This window comes from Caretta caretta, chromosome 11 (genome assembly GCF_965140235.1).
Source record: "Caretta caretta isolate rCarCar2 chromosome 11, rCarCar1.hap1, whole genome shotgun sequence".
Taxonomy (NCBI): Eukaryota; Metazoa; Chordata; order Testudines; family Cheloniidae; genus Caretta; species Caretta caretta.
This window is the reverse complement of record NC_134216.1, coordinates 58,413,282-58,434,398: the sequence shown is the minus strand read 5'-3', so window position 1 is coordinate 58,434,398 and position 21,117 is coordinate 58,413,282. Positions and strand designations below refer to the sequence as shown.

Genomic DNA, 21,117 nt, shown 5'->3' with positions numbered 1-21,117 from the left:
AGCTTTTTCATTTTGATTGTCTTTTTTTTTTCTAACTAATGCAACTTCGCTGACACTGCATGTGTTTGTATTTACAGAAATAGAACTCTGATCCATTGACATTGACTGTGTTCATTCAATGAACACTCCTCCCTGTAGATGGGTCCTGTCAGAACTGTACCAACCTGCATTTCACCAGTGCCGACATCTGCCTTTTAACTGTGGAGGGCAGCCCTGCCGCGGGGCTGCCCTAGTGTTTTTATGCCTAATGCAATTAGGATGTTGAAGTACTGTAGTTCTCACTTTTCTGCTGATGCTAGCATGCCACAATGGACCACATGAGCTTTCTGTTATTTGAAAGTGGTGAAGCGAGAGTGCCAGGAACATTCATTTTAATTGGTCGACGTTATTTAGGCCTTATCACTACTTTATTGCTCAGTGCATTAGAGTTCTCCATCACCAGCAGTTACTGTATTATTACAGATGTGATTTTTGCATCTTCTGGGCTGATTGTTCATATTGTTGTATGGATTTTTAATCTCTATACAGATTGTCTGTCTGTTCAAACAAACACACATATGAATGTGTGGGTAGAGTAGAACCAATCTAATTCAGCACCAGATTCTGCCTCCTTGAGTCATAGTGAGTAGCCTTAGTTGTCGATTAGCCCAGTTGATTTCAGTGGGACAACTCATGGAGTAAAATGAGTAAAGGTAACGTAATCCTTCCCTAAATGTGAAAGTGCCTATCTCAACTCACTTTTCAGCAATAGTTTAATAGCAGCACATTGCTGTGAGGTGTCGTATTACTGAGACTGCATTACTTTTACTTTTATTAGTGTAGTCTGAAGAGTTATGATAAATAAAACATGACATTTGGCCAAAAAAAATGTGCCCACTGAAACCTTTATGAGAGTGGGTCTTTGTCTGGCTAGCCGGAAGAAAAGGGGCATTGCCCCTTAAAGGTCTCCCTTACAGCAAATGAGAAGAAGAGGAAAAGTTTACAGGGATGGGCAAGAAGTTGGGGCCAGTTTAGAAGAAGAACACTGTGTTGCCTTTCCTACTGACCGGAAGAGTGGAGTGTATTTATACCCCATGTAGCCCAGTAAAGACCCTCTTTACCTGGATCGAGCTGGCAGTAGGGTGATTATAATGTTACAACTTTCAGGGAAGGTGTGGGACCCTTAATGAATGGGGTAGGCAACCTAGTTGCAGATGATGTGGAAAAAGCTAAAGTATTCAATGCTTTTTTTGCCTCTGTCTTCACAGACAAGGTCAGCTCCTAGAATGCTGTCCTGAGCAACACAGTATGGGGAGGAGGTGAGCAGCCCTCTGTGGTGAAAGAACAGGTTAAGGACTATTTTGAAAAGATGGACAAGTACAAGTCCATGGGTCCAGGTCTAATGCATCCAAGGGTGCTGAGGGAATTGGCTGATGTGATTGCAGAGCCATTGGCCATTATCTTTGAAAACTCATGGGATTGGGGGAGGTCCCGGACAATTGAAAAAAGGAAAATATAGTGCCTATCTTTAAAAAAGGAAAGGAGGAGAACCCGGGAACTACGGACCGGTCAGCCTCTCCTCAATCCCTGGAAAAATCATGGAGCAGGTCCTCAAGGAAACTGTTTGGAAGCACTTGGAGGAGAGGAAAGTGATCAGGAACAGTCAACATGGATTCACCAAGGTCAAGTCATGCCTGACCAACCTGATTGCTTTCTATGATGAGATAACTGGCTCTGTGGATATGGGGAAAGCAGTGGATGTGATATATCTTAACTTTAGCAAAGCTTTTGATATGGCCAGCAAGTTAAAAAAGTATGGATTGGATGAATGGACTATATGGTAGATAGAATACTGGCTAGATTGTCGGGCTCAATGGGTAGTGATCAATGACTCGATGTCTAGTTGGCAGCTGGTATTAAGCGGAGTGCCCCAGGGGTCGGTCCTGGGCCTGGTTTTGTTCAACATCTTTATTAACAATCTGGATGATGGGATAGATTGCACCCTCAGCAAGTTTGTGGATGACACTAAGATGTGGGGGGAGAAGTAGATACGCTGGCAGATAGGGATAGAGTCCAAAGTGATCTAGACAAATTGGAGGATTGGGCCAAAAGAAGTCTGATGAGGTTCAACAAGGACAAGTGCAGAGTCCTGCACTTAGGATGGAAGAATCTCATGCACCGCTACAGGCTGGGGACCGACTGGCTAAGCAGCAGTTCTGCAGAAAAGGGCCTGGGGGTTACAGTGGACGAGAAGCTGGATATGAGTCAGCAGTGTGCCCTTGTTGCCAAGAAGGCTAATGGTATGTTGGGCTGCATTAGTAGGAGCATTGCCAGCAGATCTAGAGAAGTGATTATTCCCCTCTATTCAGCACTGGTGAGGCCACATCTGGAGCGTTGCATCCAGTTTTGGGCCCCCCACTACAGAAAGGATGTGGACAAATTGGAGAGAGTCCAGTAGAGGGCAATGAAAATGATCAGGGGGCTGGGGCACATGACTTACAAGGAGAGGCTGAGGGACCTAGGCTAGTTTAGTCTGCAGAACAAAAGAGTGAGGGGGGATTTGGTAGCAGCCTTCAACTACCTGAAGGGGGGGGCATTCCAAAGAGGATGGAGCTCGCTGTTCTCAGTGGTGGCAGATGACAGAACAAGAAGCAATGGTCTCAAGTTGCAGTGGGGAGGTCTAGGTTGGATATTAGGAAACACTATTTCACTAGGAGGGTGGTGAAGCACTGGAATGGGTTACCTAGGCAGGTGGTAGGATCTCCATCCCTAGGGTTTTTTAAGGCCGGGCTTGACAAAGCCCTGCCTGGGATGATTTAGTTGGTGTTGGTCCTGCTTTGAGCAGGGGGTTGGACTAGATGACCTCCTGAGGTCTCTTCCAACCCTAATCTTCTATGATTCTTCTATGTAAGCATATATTTGGCGGATGTCCAGTGCAGGTACTCAGTATGGAAGGGATACGGTTATCCGATAAAATGGATTGGAAAAGGATTTGAAGGAAATCATCCTTTATGGGAGCTGAGCAGGGGAACTTGGGGCTCCTATGTCTTGTCAGTGGGGAGCTGACCCCACTTCCTTCTTTTGGTCCCTTTAAGGGGGACTGAGGAAGAGGGTTTAGGGCACCTACATCTTGAACAGCAGGGAGACGACCCCCTCCTTCCTGCATTGTACAATTTGTTGCCGAGTACTCCCAGATATTATACGTGAATAAAGTTGTAGCCTATTTAAACCATATCTATGGCCTCGTGTCTTTCTTCTGGCATGGATGGACAATGAATAAAGGTCACTCTGATGCAGATATCTTAATATTTGTTTTCTTGTATGCTCGATTTGGCAATCCACAATGGATCCGTCTCTTCCAGTGTTAGTTTGAATTAGCAAGGTTCTGCTCAGTGTGTGTGTATGTGCTATATCCTGGCTTTCTCAGGGAGAATAGCTACCTTTTATATACAATTCAGTCTGAGCCCTGAACAAGTTTCTATCATTTTAGTTCTTCTAAACCATTTGAATGTAGGGTTGATTTTAACGATACTGTACATGCAAGATGTTTTGAATATTTAAAGCAGAGACTTGAAGGATACTTTTCAAGTGGGGAAACAAGATTTCCTCTTATTTTGTGAAATATCAGGTCCATATTAAATTTGTTAGCTTGGTAGCTTTGAGTTCTGATCAGTATTTCCCTGCATTCTGAAGAAACCTCTGGACAAAGGCAGCCTTCAATCCTGTGGTGGTGGTTTTTTCTTTGTTTGTTTTTGTTTTTTTGTTTGTTTTTTTTGCTTGCCAGTAATATCTCCTTTATGGACTTTGCTTTAAAGAAAGCATCTGTAACTCCGATATAGTTCTAACAATTCAATGGAAGTTTTACCTGAGGTAATGGCTGAGTAAAGCCCTTTCTGAGTAATTATAAATGGCTGTTAGGATTCTATAGGAATTACAGATGCTTTCTTTAAACCTACCTCCAAATAGTAGATATTATAATACTGGTGAAAACCCTTTAGAGGGTCAAAGACTGTGTTTGTCCAGAGGCTTCCTTAGAATGCAGGAAAATTAATTATTTGAACTCAAGGCTCCTAAGTTAACAAAATTAATACAGACCTAGTATAGTGAAACCTGCTCAAAGGACACCCTTCAAAGGCAACTTCTTATCTTCAGAGACTTTTCCAAGAGTATCCCATAGCCCAGTGGTTCTCAAGCTTTTTTTTTTTTTTCTTCCCCACAGACTATTTGAAAATTGCTGAGGGTCTCGGCGGACCACTTCATGATCTCTCCAAATGTTGTTTGTACCATTAGCTAACTATTCTAAAGTGCTTTGGATAAAAGCGCTATATAAAAAAAACTTAATAATAATTTTAAAAAATTTTGTTCTACAAATAAAAGCACACAATTCATATTTTAATATCAGTAGTCTTACCTTTCTAATGTGATGGATGTGCCCTTTCTCCTCCGCTGTGGCAGCCCCCGAGCTGGGGCTAGGAAGGAGGGGGGTCTCTCCCTGCTACAGCAGCCACAGAGCTGGGGCTGGGAAGGAGGGCCATCTCTCCCCAGCAGCCACAGCCCTGGAGCTAGGGAAAGTCACCTCTTTCTCTGGCCGCTGCAGCCCCTCTTCTCACCCCACTGCCCCCTCTCACTTACCCCCTATTTCTCCCAAGACCACCACCTCACCTTACACGTGCATCTTCTCCAGGGTCCAGGCACCTAATTAGCGAAGCCACGCCTGCGCGGCTCCACTAACTAGTTGGGTGGCCTTTCATTCTCTTGTGTGAGGCCACCCAGGCATGCACCTCAGAGGGAACTATCTGCAGACCACCTGCATGGAGCTCACGGACCACAGTTTGAGAACCTCTGCCCTAGCCATTCTGGTTACAACACTACCCCTCCTTCACTTCAAGGCCATCTCTTTTTAAGCAGCTGAAGTTTGTCTGTCCCTTGAGTGATAGGGACAAACTCCAGCTGCCTAAAAAGAGAGGCAAGTGTTTAAGACAGTGATACTCAGACCTCAGTGATTCAGGAGCCAAATTAGCAATCATCATTACTCCCAATGTCTCTCTCTCTCTCTTTGTGTGTTTGTGTGTGGTGTGTGTGTGTGTGTGTATATATATATAAAATTCTCACAGCAAAATGACTGGCCGAGTATTATTAACCATCTGTAGTTGATAACATAATAACATAGTAAAAGCATCCTGACTGATTAATAACTTAGATTGGTTAATAATGAAATCACAGTGTTTTAATATCATGTGCTGCAAAGAGCCTCCGGAGACCCATTAAAGCGTCACTTGTGGCTCGTGAGCCTCAGTCTGAGCATCACTGGGTTAAGACAAGTTTCACTACATTTAAAAAAAGGAAAATATTGCCACATCTGTCTGAAAAATGTCATTATATAAGTCTTGGTCTAAAAGCAATTCTCATGGGTTTTGTTCCAAATCCTATTGTTTGCTATGCGGTAGCATGTAAACCAAGATCAAATCCTCTTGTGGTAGGCACTGTACAAACACATACTGAGAGACAGTCTCTGTCCCAAAGACTTTACTATCTAAATAAGTGGGACAAAGAGTAAGAGGGGAAAGAGGGATACAAAAGGGTGAAGTGACTTGCCCAAGGTCACACAGACCATCTGTGGTAGAGGGGAATTTAATCTGCTGGGGGTAGAACCAAGCTATCCTGAATTCCAGTCGACTCCCATGTCCACTGGGCCACAATGACCCCCAACTTAATTTCTAGCTCTGGCCATTTTACTTGGGCTTTCATATTTTGTCCTTTGGTATCTGCATTTACGGTGCAGTGCTTTGTGGAGAAGAAAGGGAATGGAGAATAAAAATTCACAAGTACGTCCGTATACTAAAGGGTAAAATAAAACCTCACCTAAATTCTGTCCATCTGCTGCATATATCAGGTGGCCTTTTTAACCAGAGGGCTGGCCACATTTTTGAATTGTGCAGAAAGTTCATTGAATATGTGTATATGTTTAATTATATAGGTCCTGCATAGACAGCAGTCCCAGCCTGCAAAGGAAAACACACCTCCAAGAGAAGAGGTCCCACCCCCACCTGCTGAGGACAGTTGTGCCAAAAAGCCAAGATCCCGCACCAAGATATCCTTGGAAGCTTTAGGCATCCTTCAAAGTTTTATCCATGATGTAGGCCTGTATCCTGACCAGGAGGCCATTCACACTCTGTCGGCTCAGCTGGATCTGCCCAAACACACGATCATCAAATTCTTCCAGAACCAACGTTACCATGTAAAACACCATGGGAAGCTAAAAGAGCATTTGGGAACAGTGGTTGATGTGGCAGAGTACAAAGATGAGGAGCTGCTGACTGAGTCGGAGGAGAATGACAGTGAAGAAGGCTCCGAGGAAATGTACAAAGTAGAACCCGAAGAGGAGAATCCTGACAAAAGCAAGGCAACTCCTTCAGAAATTGACCAGAGATAATGTGAGCCCATGATACAGAAAGCAATACATTGATCCAAGGATTTTCTGTTTATTTGTATTAATTTGTTTTTTTTTCTCTTTTTGCATTTTTTGTTGTTTATGTTGTACACGAATCATGTGCAAACTGAATGAATTCAGCATCATCCAATCAAACATCGCCTCGACACAGACACTTGAGTGTTACACTTTTACTTTTGACTGAGATAATAGTTGTAATCACATAGGATTATGCCTGTTTTAATCTTGCACTTATGAAAGGGACATCTAGCAAGTTAACAGGAAGAAAAAGACCTATGAAATCAATGAAGAAAAATTTACAGCTCTGTGTGTGTGTGTGTGTGTGTGTGTGTGTGTGTATATATATATATGCAAATATATATATATATATAAAATTGCATGGGACAGAACTTTACAATCCGAAAGTATAGACTGTGAAATGAGTTCTTTAAAGATGAAACTTGTTTATGTATTAAAACCACTTCACAATGAGTTGCTTTGGCTTTTTGATAACTGCCGCCTGCTCTCAGGGTGTGGTGACTATTTTTGAATTCCTATTTATTTTCTATGTTTATCCCTGATTTTTTTTATTATTGTTATTATATGGCTTCCTATCTGGCAACTTGATGGGTAATTTTTGAGGTATGTATTTAAAGACATAAATCAACACTGCCAAAAAAAGAAAAGAGAAAATGGAAAAAAAAAAATCAGGGCACCTTAAAAACAACTACTATGTCAAAGTACTTTAAAACACAGTGCACACTTAAAACGATATAGCACGTTCCATTATTCAGACTGCCCTTTCTGTAGTGAACAGATGAATTTTCACGGAATTCAAAATGAGTAAAACTGAAATTCAGTGCATAGAAGACTTGTCCGTTAATGAGGTCTCGATTAAAAAATAGCATTTTGAGATTTGATGTATGGAATTCATACTATGAACCACGTTTTACTGTGGAGTTTATTTACTTGTTCTCTGTTTCAGTTCTTAAAATTTATACATTTATGCCTTTTATTTGTTGTTGCTTTTAGTTTTTATTATTATTTTTTGATTCAACATAAAGTCAAGTTAGGAAACTAGAATATCAAAACCCACATGGGTAGAAAACTGTCCAGTTAAATTGATTGATAAAGGGGGTCTCCCACTCTTGGCTTCCCTTTCCCTTTCCCTTTTATGTCTATTAAACTTGGGCGTCCTTTGTTTCATGCACATTATTTCAGTGGTACTAAGCGCTTTCAGCCACTAGTCTCACAAGCTGTAGCCCACATTCAGTGCATGGCAGCCCTGATGCGAACACATTTTTCAATCTTCCTGCAGCCTAACAGCTCTAGGTAATAAGAATGAGCGGCGATATCTGTGTGGTCACCTTCTTGTCGTAAATTGAAACATTTTCCCTGACACCTAACATAGCAATTACATTACATAAAGCAGAACTTATGCTGACTGACTCTTCAATGGTCTGAGCACTAAAGCTGCAATCTACTATAGTTTCCAAGTGTTTTGAGGCATCTTGTCGGGAGCAACACCAGGTAGCATTACTTTTCACGTCCATGTAATGATTTTCAAGAGACGACCTCACCTTCACTACTATTGCAGCTGGACTTATTGCAGACTCCTTCTAAACTGCAGTCAGAACCATATCTGCAGGGTTTCTTTTTTGTCCGTGTTGTGCTTTTATGTAACCTTGACAAAGACCTCATGCAATATCACTTTGAAAGTTATTTTCTGTTTACTACACCAGGCATTGTAATATAACTGTTAATACTATTTATATATTTGAAAGGTATAAAAAGTAGGAGTAAAAACAAAAAACAAACCTCTGTGTTGATATTTACTCAGAACGTACAATATACAGGGAGAAGACATGTTGCAATACAAGCTAATTCTAGCTGCTCAGTAACCTCTGGAGTTTTTAAAGGGACTTTTTCAAATAATGTTTTGAAACATAACAGTATCTCTGCATTAGTTTTATGTACCTTTGCGAAATGATGGTGGTTTGCTTAATTAAACCCTTCTTGCTCCTCATTCTTTATTTCTGTAGTATGCTGCAGCTTTAATCAGAAGTTCAATGGTTGCTGTTTTATGTTCTTTGAAGAGTTACTCTCTCAAAACTGTCTTCTTTTACTGTTACTGAAATCACTCCATCTGTGTAAAAGGAAACTGATTTTTTCCCTTGCAAGGTTGTTCATCTGTTGATGGTATCAACGTTTGGTATCTTTTACACGTCAACCAAAAATTTTATTAGGTATTTTTTCAATGCTGAGTCTTGCCTTTTATTTTTAATTTCACTGCCAACTTTGCAGTGGTTCTAAGTGAATCTGTGGGCATTTTAGCCTGTGGTCTTGCCAGAACTTTGCGAATTACAATGCATATATGTCTATTTATTCAGTATCCATCATATAATATCTATTTGGAAAAAGAAACTTTTCTTGTAGTGCCTCTTAACAAAGCACAATTTTCCGCCTTTTTTGTGAAATAAAAAATAATAAAAAAAATCAAAAAACAAATTGTGTTTTATTGCGGTATCAACAATGTGAATAAGGATTAACATATTGTAAATGTTCTTTTTTCCATGTAAATCAACTTTATCTTTGTTATCACTAAGTGATAATTAATTTTTAACTTATGTGCATTGTTAGGCTGTTAGAATTTTTTGGTTGTTGAAATAAAACGCATTCAATAAATATGACTTCATTTGTCACGTAATTCACTGGGCCTTATTTTCTTTCTCTCTGAGATAAAGTGAACCAGACCTGTGAAATCAAGGGAAAAAACATGTTCTTATTTTGGAAATAAGATGTGATCAGAACAGCATTATCAGTCATTACAGATGTTTGCTAAATCCATAAAAGGCCATTCAAGTCAGTGGAGCTTTAGCGAATTAATGCAGCTGAGAATCTGACCCAGTATGTGACTGGATTTTTACTGTGTGTGTATAGACACACACACACACACACACACATATCATCTGTGACAGGATGGGAAGGGAGGGGCATAGATGCACTGCCTTTCAACCAACTGGATCACAGTATGCAAAAGGAACTCAAATGTATAAAGATATTTGTTCCCCGCTCCCATATTTCACTGGTGGATATTTCTGTTTATAATTAAAAAACCACAAATGACTGCGTGTCAGGAAACTTTTGGAACACACATGTCCATGGTTAATGGACATAAAAAAAGGCTTTTATTATATTTATAGCGGGGCATCCTACTGAGTGTCTGGGGGAATGCCTCAAGGATTGATGTATCTGTGGAAATGTGTGAAAAGGATTTTTTGAGGGAATGCAGATAAGTGGAAAAAATTGCTCAAAATTCTTAAGCTAACAAAGTAGCGAGTGCCTGGATTCCATCCTAGCAGACAGAATTTATGTTGAACTCCAGACTTAACAGTCCTCACTTGCTTTAGTATTGCCATTTTCCCCACCCCCGTTTTAATTCTATGGCTAGGATGCCGCGGTTCTTCCCTTAATGACTCATTTACACTCCGCACGAAACATCGGCAGACTTGCTTGTTTAAAAAAAAAAAAAAAAGACAATAGAGAACTGTGTCTTACGGTACCCCACCACCTGCTTGTCAATTGAATTTTGGAATTTCATCAGAGACCAAGTAAAAACAACTGTATGTTAAATTAATGCTGCTTCACTTGGAAGCTTCTCACACAAGCGCCATTTGGTTAGGTTTTGTTTTTCTGGCATGCATAATTGCTACTTTTCACTTTATTCCACTTACCTTTGTATGAACCCTGGGGCCTTTTTCTCTCTTCAATGGAAGTAATAAGTACACAGCAATACTGTACCTATTGACAGACAACACCACCACTAACCAAGCCTCTTCTATGTCAAAGCCACCATTTGCCTAGTACCTGAAAAGATGCATCAGTCAGACAGTCTTCAGCCCAGCATTAGGGACTGATCATTGCTCTGAACTACCAGTAAAGTCCTCATGGATAGCAGCTGCTGGAGCAGGCCTTGGGGCTTCTGCTGACTTCAGTGCCTTTGGGACCTGATTCAGCAAAGCATTTAAACATGCACTGAAGTCTATCCTTATTCAGCAAAGGATCAATGGGATTTAAGCACGTGTTTGAGTCCTTTGCCGAAGTGGGAACTTGGTGTTCCAAGGTAATGAAGTTCTTAGAGCTGGTTTTAAATTTTCTTTTGAAATAAAATGTCAACAAAATACAGAAAATGTTTCATAATTTCCCTCCATTTCCTGATCAGGGCAATTCTGAAGATCCTGCAAGGCGCTGAGTGCTTTTATCCCCATTTAAACCAATGGGTGCTTAGCACCTTGTAGTAAGCAATCAAAGAAATAGCAACACTAATGTTTCCGTCTATCCTCTAGACCTCTTTATACGCACACTGTATTTTTTTTATTTGAAAAAAAAATCTTTCAAACATATGGATACTTCTTCCAAACCCTTAAAAACAATCATTTAATAGCTGCTATGGTAGAAATATTTCTATTAATAATGCTTCTATTTCTCCACACTTTACCTGCTGCTGCTGCTGTCTGTTAGGCATGTTTTAGTCTTCCAGACATATGTATTTCCATTTAAAAACCTATGTAACTGAAAAAATAAACATTTAAGATTTTTTTAAATTGCACAACATACTGTCTACTCCCTACAATTCATCATCATTCAAGTATAAGTATACGCCCCATCTCCTCCTCTGTATCCGGAAATCAATGAATCTCCTTAGATTAGATTGATTAGCATCCCTGATAGATCAATGTTCTCTTGACAAGTCAGACCTGTTGGACATGCAGGAGTAAAAGCTACAGCACCAAGATAAGTTGGAAAATGTGCAAAATGTCATCTTAAAATCATAAAGAAGTCATTACAAAAAGTCTCCATTTACAATATAAAGTGCACTGATTAATTAAAGATGCAGCTTTAATTTATTTATACCCATTAAAAAAACATACCCGTTTTAATACAAAATAACACAAGCTAAGTCAACCAAAGAAGTGCTGGCGGGCTGAATATTAGAGAATAGGAAGTGAAACAAGGCCAGTGTGAGGCAGAACATGTAGAAACCTTAAATCCTTGAAACCTTTAGCAACATCACTGGAAGCTAGTAATAAACAATGCACCACGGGGAGAGATGCAATTGACATGGTACATTCTGAGTGGGGGAGTGCTGACTTTTTGTGCTCCCTATCTGAGATCTTTCTCTTATTTATCCACAAACAGTGTGAAAGGTGTTGCAGCTCATTCTCATTCAATTTACATGAAGCCTGCGTTCTCTCTCCTTGGCTGTGGTGCAGATCTTGGGAAACTTGCCAGACACGGTATGTGTGAAAGATTGTAAGGGGGTAGAGGAAGAGGAAGGCACTGGTCCAAATAATGATTTAAATAGCTTTTCTCCTTGATTGCTTTTGAATTCTTTGCTCGTTGGTGGCCAGATTCTAATCTCAGCTCCATCGATGTAATCAGGAGGAGTAGCTTATTGAAGGAAGTGGGGCTCTCCAGCATGTGAGGTCAGAATCAGGCCCTGCGTCTGTGAAATGTAGGGCTGGTTGTCTGTCTCCTGTCTGGCTTTGGCCATATGAAAGGGTTCCCATGCACATGCTGTTGAACAGCTTCTCTCAGACCAGGTATCCAGTATTATTTATTTGGTTTATTATTCATGTTACCATGGTACATACGGGCCCTAATCACAGACCAGGATCCCACTTCACTAGGCACCATACAAACAGAACAAAAAGATACTCCCTGAACCAAGGTATGTCTACCTGTTTTCCAGTCCTGTAGACCTTGTGCACACGTTACTCCTATGCAGGATGGGGTCCAGGGGCCTCATTTCTGGAAAACACTTAAACACATGCTTAAGTCCATCCATATTCAAGACAGATATTTAAGTGGATAGAGATTTTAAGGCCAGAAGGGACCATTAAATCATCCAGTCCAACCTATATATCAGAGGCCACAGCATTTCATCGTGACTCCTGCATTGAGCCAAATCACTTGTGTTTAACTGAAACGTGTCTTTTAGAAAGGCATCCATTCTCGATCTGAAGACATCAAGAGATGGAAAATCCACCCCTCCCCTTGATAGGTTGTTCGAAAGGTTAGTCACTCTCACGACTAACAACTTGTGTCATGTTTCAAATTTGAATTTGTCTGGCTTTAACTTTAAGCCATTAGTTCTTGTTATACTTTTCTCTGCTAGATTACAGAGTCCGTCTGTACCTGGTATTTTCACCCCATGAAGGTACAGTCCTGAACAGAGATGCTGCCCTGAACTGGGGCCTTCATGAACAAGTCAAATGTTTTGTCGCTATTTTAAGGAAAATTCATTTTTTATTTAAGTATAAGCAGGCCTTCTCCTCTCTGGGTAATGTTTCAGGGTAGTAATGGAGGTACGAGATTTTTCTGTAAACATTTTTAGGGGAAGGGTGTGAGGAAGGTATTTTTTAAGATTCTGGCCCATGAGAACTGTAAGGTGTTCCTGGCTATTTCCTATTATTAGTATGGCTTTTTTTAAAGAATAGATTTGAAATGACATTTTTGTTTCAAATCATTTAATTAAAAAACCCAGATAATTGGGGGATATTTTTTGGGGGGGGGGGAGGCTTTGAATGAAACAAAGATTCTGTTTCTTTTGCAATTTTTAGAAAAGATTTCCCATTTTTCGACCAGCTGTAACTAATAGTTTCATATGGAAGAGTAAAAAGGTATGTGGAGGTATCTAGAGAACTCATGGTAGATGCAGACATAGAGGGAGAGCTGTGGAAGACACATAACTCATTCTGTATCCTAGGACTGGACTGAGGTTGTAGCAACAGACTACATCAGCAGCAAATATGCTGGAGGCCAGAATTGGCAGAATACATGTGAAAGGCAGTGTTGAGGTGGAAATTTTATCTCTATATATTCCTGTAGCAGGGGTGGGTAAACTACAGCCTGGGGGCCACATCCAGCCCTCGAGCTCCCGCTGGGGAGCAGGGTCCGGGGCTTGCCCCGCTCTGGTGCTCAAGTCGGGGAGCAGGACGGGGGGCTTGCCCCGCTCCGCGTGGCTCCTGGAAGCAGCGGCATGTCCCCTCTCCGGCTCCTACACGTAGGAGCAGCCAAGGGGCTCCTCACACTGCCCCCGCCCCAAGCGGACCACAGCCAGTGGGAGCTGCAGGGGCGGTGCCTGCAGACGGGGCAGTGTGCAAAGCTGCCTGGCCATGCCTCCACGTAGGAGCCGAAGCAGGGACATGCCACTGCTTCTGGAAGCTGCTTGAGGTAAGCACCACCTGGAGTCTGTGCCCCTGACCCCTCCCCTCTCCCACGCCCCTGCCCCAGCCCTGATCCCCCTCCTGCCCTCCAAACTCCTTGGTCCCAGCCCGGAGCATGCTCCTGTACCCCAAACCCTCATCCTCAGCCCCACCCCAGAGCCTCACCCCCCTCCCACACCCCAACCCCGTGCCCCAGCCTGGAGCCCCTTCCCGCACACTAAACTCTCATTTCTAGACCAACCCGAGGCTGCACCGCCAGCTGGAACCCTCACCCACTCCTGCACCCCAACCCCCAATTTTGTGAGCATTCATGGCCCGCCATACAATTTCCATACCCAGATGTGGCCCTCGGGCCAAAAAGTTTGACCACCCCTCTCCTATAGAGATACAATGATCTTCTCTTATTCTCAGTGTGGAGCGGAGTATTTAATAGAGACCCAGAGCCAGGTTAGCTATTGGGGAAAGCAGATCTGAGGAGGCTATTTCCCCTCAGTTTTTTGCACTAACTGTACGTGTCCAATAAAAAGTAATAGAAAAGCATTTTAATTTCTTGGGCAATGTCCAAAATAACCTGGCAGCTTTGGAATTTTATTGATAAAGGCAGATACTAAATACATTCTGAAAACAAAATATATTAGTGATATCTGACTATTTAATTATTAGCTGAATTGTAGTTATTATTATGGTAATGCTCAATGGTCCTAAGTGGAGTCCCATTGTATTAAGCATCATACAAATCCATTAAAAAAGAAGAAATTATAATCTAAATGTAAGTAGATAGTCAGCAGCAGGTGGTGTGTTTGTAAATGATGGGTGACAAAGTTTCATGTCTGGAGGGTAATTCATGCCCCAATCCTGCAATGAGCTCTGGGTGGGCAGATCCCCTGCATTGTCAGGGAGCCCACTGCAGCCAATGGGATGCTATCTGCTTGGACCTGATTCTGATCTCACAATTGTGGTGTAAATCAGGAGTAGCTCTGACGAGGTCAGTGGAAATCACATTAGTGTAAAATTAATGAGAGATCACAATTGGACCCCTAATCTTCCTAGAGCCATGGTTCAAATTTCAGCAGAATTGAATCAGCCTTCTGCAGTAGACACATAACAATGCATTTGGGTAATTTAAATATGGAATGCACAGGCCTGCTTCTGATCTTTCTTATCCTGGTTTTAACTCCACTGACTTCTTACATGCCAATGAGAGGGCACAATCTGGTCCAGTGAAATTATTCCAAGAATGAATTTGGCCCATTGAATCCCAGACCTGGTACTGATCTTTCAGAACAGACCTTATAAAGTGGGGTCATGTCTGTTGTGTGTGGTCAGTAAAGGTTCCACGCCAATTTCTATAATGATGACAGTTTGAATCGGTCCTTTGCCAACTTTTACCCTTCTCTTCTGCAAACCAACTCCACTTCTCTGCACTGGGGCCCGTTTGCCAGAGCATGCACCCTGGTTTGTACAACACCCTGGGTTCCTTCAGGATGAAAGGGCTTATACAAATGTAAAATAGTCTATTACCACACACAGCAAACAAATCATCAGGGATGAAACAAGCGGTAAAACATACTGTTCCCTGTGTGAAATCCTTAAAAGGAATACATTAGTCTCAACTCTGTTAAACTGCTGTCAGCATGTCTGCGGCTGCTTTTTGCCTTAACATGTGTGCTGCTTGTCTAGAAAACTGACATTTTAATGGACATGCCTCCATTAAATGTTGCATAATGTTGGGAGGATTGGTATGGCAGGACTGTTAAGTATAAAGTTAAATGGTGACATTATACTAAAGGGCCAAACAGACCTATAAGAGCTTTGGTAAAAGCTGTTTCCTATTTCAGTCCCTTTGATCTTCAGCGCTTACTCTTTTTCATAGATCATACTTCTCTTTATGCTGCAGTACTGTTGAAATAGCATTATAATCAATGCCTCTCCCTCCCCCTTCACATGTGAAACTGATCTGACCTGTCTTTGCACAAAATAAGCAACAGTTGCAAACAGGAAATAAAAGTACAGTGTGCCACTTTGTTGTTTTTTTTAAAAAAAGAAACAAAAATAACATAATTGTCTTAGTGTTACAATAAGGAGAATGTTCAGAAAACCAGAGAGTTATATTGAAATGAAGCTGCAGTAGCTAACCTCGGCAAAATGTCACCCACACATTCTTTACAAATGGAGACTTAAGTTACAAACTGTCTCTGGATCTTGGTCCTGACTCCATCCAAGTTAATGGGGGTTTTGCCCTGGACACCAATGGGAGCAGAACTGGGTCCTATTTTGGCTTGGCAAGGAGTTCACTGGGCTCACAAAGATGGGTATCTTGAATTCTCTATGGGGTCCCACTCAGCGCTGGGGAGTGAAATCCTCTACCGGACTGTAGAATATGCAGTGCCTGAGCAGTGTCACATCCACTCCCCCTCCACTGCTTTCCCCATGTGTCTCAGCCCTCCTTACAGGGAACTCCAGGAGGAGGGAGAGGGTAATTCAGTTGCCATGTCTATGCGACAGCCGGAATCTGCTGAGACTGCTGGCAAGGTTGCCAATAGCAGAGCTGGTTGAAATTTGGAATTTCCATCCCATGGGAAATTCTGAAATTTGGTTTAGTCCTGATGCAGGACAAAAAGTTCACATCTCAGATGTTGGAAAATGAAACGTTTCAAAGATATTTTGTTTTTAACTTATTGTGTTGACTTTTATACTATAATACAGCGTAAGTTGAAACTATAAAGTCCAAATGAAACATTTTGACCTTATGGAAATCATGACGTCCCACGAACATTTTGTGAATGTTTGGTGGTGTGTTTTTGGGGGGGGGGGGGGAGTTCTTGTGAAATGTTTAAATTTGTGGAATCAGCATTTTGGGCGGGGGGGAAACTGTTCTGTCAGAAAATCTTTGACCAGCTTTAGTGGATAGAGCACTGGTCTGGGACTTGGGAGATCTGGGTCCTATTTCCAGTTTGGCCACTGACCTCCTGGGTGACCTTGGGCAAGTAACTTCCCCACTCTGCCTCAGTTTCCCTACTTTTAAAAGGGGATAATGATCCATCATCGTTGCAAAGCATTTTGAGAGATACTAAAATCAAATATATGGAGTTTGGCCATATATTTCAATGGGCTCAGGATTTGGCATTTCATATGAGTGGTGCCTTTAATTTGAAGGATGAATATGCCAAGCAGTCCACATTGGTGGTGGTTTCTGTTCCAAGGGTTCCATTCTGGCTCCCCTTCCACAGGAATGCGAGTGTTGAGGAGAGGGTGGAAGGCGCAACCTACTCTCCTTTGTGCATCTGGACAGCAGGCAACCAGGCTCTGGGTGCTCTGTGCTTCCCAAAAGTCCACTGGGGGAGCTGTAGCACTGCCAATGACATGAGGAACCTCGAAGACCCCTTTCCTACTGGCTGCCAGTCTAAGCTTGGGCTCATGCTGCATCTCCAAGTAGGAAGTGTAGAAGCTTGTTCTGTATGAGCTTCCTAGCAGCATTCAAATGTGCAGTGCCCACACAATCCCCTATAGCACAGGGGTTTCTCAGAGTGGCTGAATGGTCTGGGATTAAACTGCTGAAAAGGACTCTGGGAAATACAGGTTTAATTCCTGGCTGGCCACAGACTTCATGTCTGACCTCAGGCAAGTCAATCTCTCTGTGACTCAGTTCCCAATCTGTTCTTTTTCTCCCACCCTTTTTCTTTCCTGTCTAACAGCAAGCTCTTTTGGGGTGGAGTCTTCCTTACTATGAGTATGTTATGGGGCTAGCTCCATGGAGCCCTGATCTCCGCACAACTAATGAATTTGTAAAATGTGAGCACTAAGGGTCAAAATTAATCCCATGCAAAGTCAGATTTAAGGCAATAAATCCAGCCCAGCAGTCATGTCCTCTAAGCCGGCTGCAGCATGCAGCAGTGTGAGTTAAGGCCAAAGGGAGGCCTGTCCTAATAGCATTCATTCTGCCTTTCTTTGCTTTTGTGGATTTACATCCTTCACCTTGATGTGGCAGGCAAACAATATGTAAGTAGTCCTACCTTTCTCTATTGACTTTTCATATTCCGTATGAGCAACTTCCATTCTGAATGCAGCAGGAGCAGTACTTCAAATAGCTACCCTCCCCACTACATTAGGGACTATAGCTCTGTGGAGCAGATCCTTAAAACACATGGGCTGTAATGCCAATAAATTGCCCTCCACTAGCAAGGGACATCTCCTGCTATAGCCCTGAAAAAGCCTTTTCAGCATGGAAAGGAGAAAACAAACTGCACCCTGGAAGTGAGGTATTGAGAGCCCACAATAAGTAACAGGAACACCCTTTTTAATCATGACTAACTGGGATGGTAGCTGGAGTTATTAACTTAAATGCATAGAGATGAAAAAACATGGGTTGTCAATAGACAGGACACAAATGATAGAACAATTATCCCATACAGCAGGCTGCTTTCCAAATCCAACAAATTCCAGTATAATGTGGGTGGATAAGCAGCATTCTTGAGGCCTACTTTACCACTGGCACCAAATACCTCAGCTGGGAGGCCAGAGGGTGGCCTCTAGTGCCACGAGATCCAGAGCTGTAGATCAAACAAATCAACGACAGTCTTCCTACAACACGATGTCTTGCATGTCACCAAACAAGGAAAGCTGAACAAGGGGGCTGAGGGCAAACCAAATCCAAATGCTTCCCACCATCCTCCCTAGACTCAGCACGGACTCAGTCTGAAGAGAGCCCCGAGGAGCTGAGTGCAAATGTCCAGGGGGGAGTGATTAAACTCTGCCATGTGACCAGCTGAATCCCTCCAAGGATAGAAGCAATACAACAAGGACTAAAATGGCAACTCACTGAGTTTGACCTTAAATTTCTAAGGCATGATATATCCTCTCAAAGAAAAGAGAACCAACCTCCCTGAGCCAAGTTCAAATGGGAGGCTAACATGGAGAAAATTATTTGGGTTTTTTGTATGGTCATGGCCCCACCAGAAATGAGGGTCCCATTGTGCCTGGTGCTGGTTCAGCACTGCAAAGCTGGCAGTGTAAGTAGACTAGACCAATAACCCCATAGGGGGGACAAACAGAGGTCAAGGGGCTGGCAGAAGGTCAGTGGCGAGCTGGGATTAGAATGTAGGTCTCCTAAATCCCAATCCAATGCCCTAATTTTGGGACTGTGCCTCCCAGCTTTAGTTCCTCACCAGCCCATCCCAATGTGTGCGGTTAGTGTGTTACACTAACATAGATTGTCTTACAAGAGCACTCTGTAAACTGGTCTATGGGCTTCTAATTCTATGCAATGTACCCCACCTTTCTCCCCAGGAGAGTGTCTGTCTGTCTCTCTCTCCCTAGTGGGAGCATTAGAAATCAAGGAACACATTTTCTGCTTGTGTAATGTAGTGCTAATCCAGTGACTTCAATTAAGCAAAATCAGTTTATAGCTGCAGAGAGTTTGGCCCTGAGACTTTTTTTCAGGTGGATTGCTCTTCTATCTCTTTAAAATCCCAGGGCTGAATCCTGATACCACTGAAGCAATTACAAAACACATTGTCTTCAATAACACCTGGATTTGGTCCTCCTAACTGAGCACTGTATACTTTATTTCCAAAACATGAGGACCTTTTCTCCTTTCCAGGATACTGGATGCCTTTAGAAGGTGGAAGCTGGCATTTGGGGAAGGGTGAATTCCTATTTGATGGACTAAGTCTTTTAAAACTACATTTTGGCATATAAATAATATCTCTGTGCTTGTTGTCTTTATGGAAATAGCCTTAATTCCAGTCGGGACATCACACATTGATCTAAATACTCCTCTGTGCTGGATCAATTTACATTAGGAGATGACTATTCTTGTGTTGCTGTTCATCACATTGAAAGAACTAAATGTTTAGTTACAGGCTAAAATCCATTAGACAAACCTCTGCATTTTGCTGTAAGATAATTGTCCAAGGCATAGGCTGCCTTGTTGACTTTCAGCTATAACTCCTAAAACCTATTTGAAAATATCATCCCCTTCCACACGCTCTTCAGTTCCCCCTTCAAAGAGCTCCTTTGCAGTGTCCCACTTGCTCAGTACACAGACAGAACTGCTTTCTACTGAAACACACAAGAAGGAAATGAGCAAAATCAAAACACTGCTGTAATGGAAGGGGCTTTTCGAATTCTGTTCAGAGTCATGTTTCTGAAAGGGAAACCTCTACTTTCACCAGAAGGCTGCCTGATAGAACGTGACAGTCTATATGTGGGAACAGATGAAAAATGTGGATTGCATGGTTTGAGATGATGATGATCTCACCCATGAAGAAACAGTGGTTTGGGGCGTGGGGAGTTTGTACAATGCCTTGTTCCTTAACCTCTTAATTTACTCTAATACTGGACAGCAAGGGACCTTTAGTAACTTTCTGACAAGGGAAATGGACTTTTCATTTGGACAAAGCACGTATCTGAAGACAGACAGGCTGTGAGTTGGAAGACCAAGCCTACTAGGGAAATTGACTGCTCTTGCAAGGTGTCACAACATCAGGACTTAAAGGAATAAGTTTAGTCCATTTGGACAGAGATAGGCAGCCCTATACAGCCCATGGCTGTGGATCTAACCTCCCTGTTTGTAGGAAAAGTAAAAGGGAATCTCTGCTTTCAGTGACTAAAAACAGTACGCTTCTAGCTCGTGGGAATATAAACCCACACAAAGCAATCATTAGGGCTGGGAGCTCCCTGCTGATCTTCCCCTAAAGAGAACAGTCACCCAGGCCTAGGCTCTGGGGCTAGGAATAGCAATGGCCTGGGACCCCTTGAATTTAAGGAAGACCACAGATGACTGTATGGGGTGGTGGCCAAGCTGTGGCTGCTGAAAGCTCCCTGACACCCCCTCACCTGAGCGAAAGTTCTCAAAATTGGTGGTCTAAACCTGGGCACTTTAATCTGGGGGAGGGGTGTAATAACTTTATACACCCTCACTTGAACATTGTGGCCTTCACTCCTCTGCAGCTACACGGGATCAGACCAGGGTCCATCTTGCCCAGTATCCTTCTCTGACAGTGAGCAGTACCAGAGTTTCAGGGGAGCGTACATAGCCGGCAATGATGGAGTGATCCACCCTTGTCTTCCACTCCTGGCTTCTGGTACTCCGAGGCTTAGGGTTGCTCTGCTCATGAGGCTTGGTTCCTGATTGTATTGGCTGATGGGCCTATCCTGCATGAACTGATCTGATTCTTTTTTGGATCCAGTTATATTTTTGGCCATCCCCGGGCAATGAGTTCCACAGCTTAATTGTGCATTGTGTGAAGTACATTCCCTTGTTTGTATTAAACCTGTCGCCTATTAATTTATTGGGTATCCCCTGGCTTTTGTATTGTGGAAACAGGAAAATAACACTTTTTCTCCGCATTGTTCATGATTTTTATAGATCTCTATCATATTCTCTTTTCTAAGCTGAACAGCCCCGATCTTTTTTTTTTTAGAGTGTGTGTCTCCCTCTTTCTCTCCCCTTGTAGAGAAGCTGTTCCATGTGCTCGA

At 42.4% G+C, this 21,117-nt stretch overlaps 1 protein-coding gene across 3 annotated transcripts in view; it reads left to right on the top strand.

Moving 5' to 3' along the window:
- Positions 1 to 9,116, top strand: part of SATB2 (SATB homeobox 2) — a 166,198-nt gene extending 157,082 nt beyond the window's left edge. For all 3 annotated transcript variants that reach the window (XM_048869826.2, XM_048869827.2, XM_048869825.2), the window contains one exon: positions 5,957 to 9,116. In XM_048869826.2, the coding sequence (XP_048725783.1) occupies positions 5,957 to 6,412 (456 nt within the window). In that variant the 3' untranslated portion in view covers positions 6,413 to 9,116. The remainder of the gene's footprint in view (positions 1 to 5,956) is intronic.
- Positions 9,117 to 21,117: the final 12,001 nt, after the last annotated feature.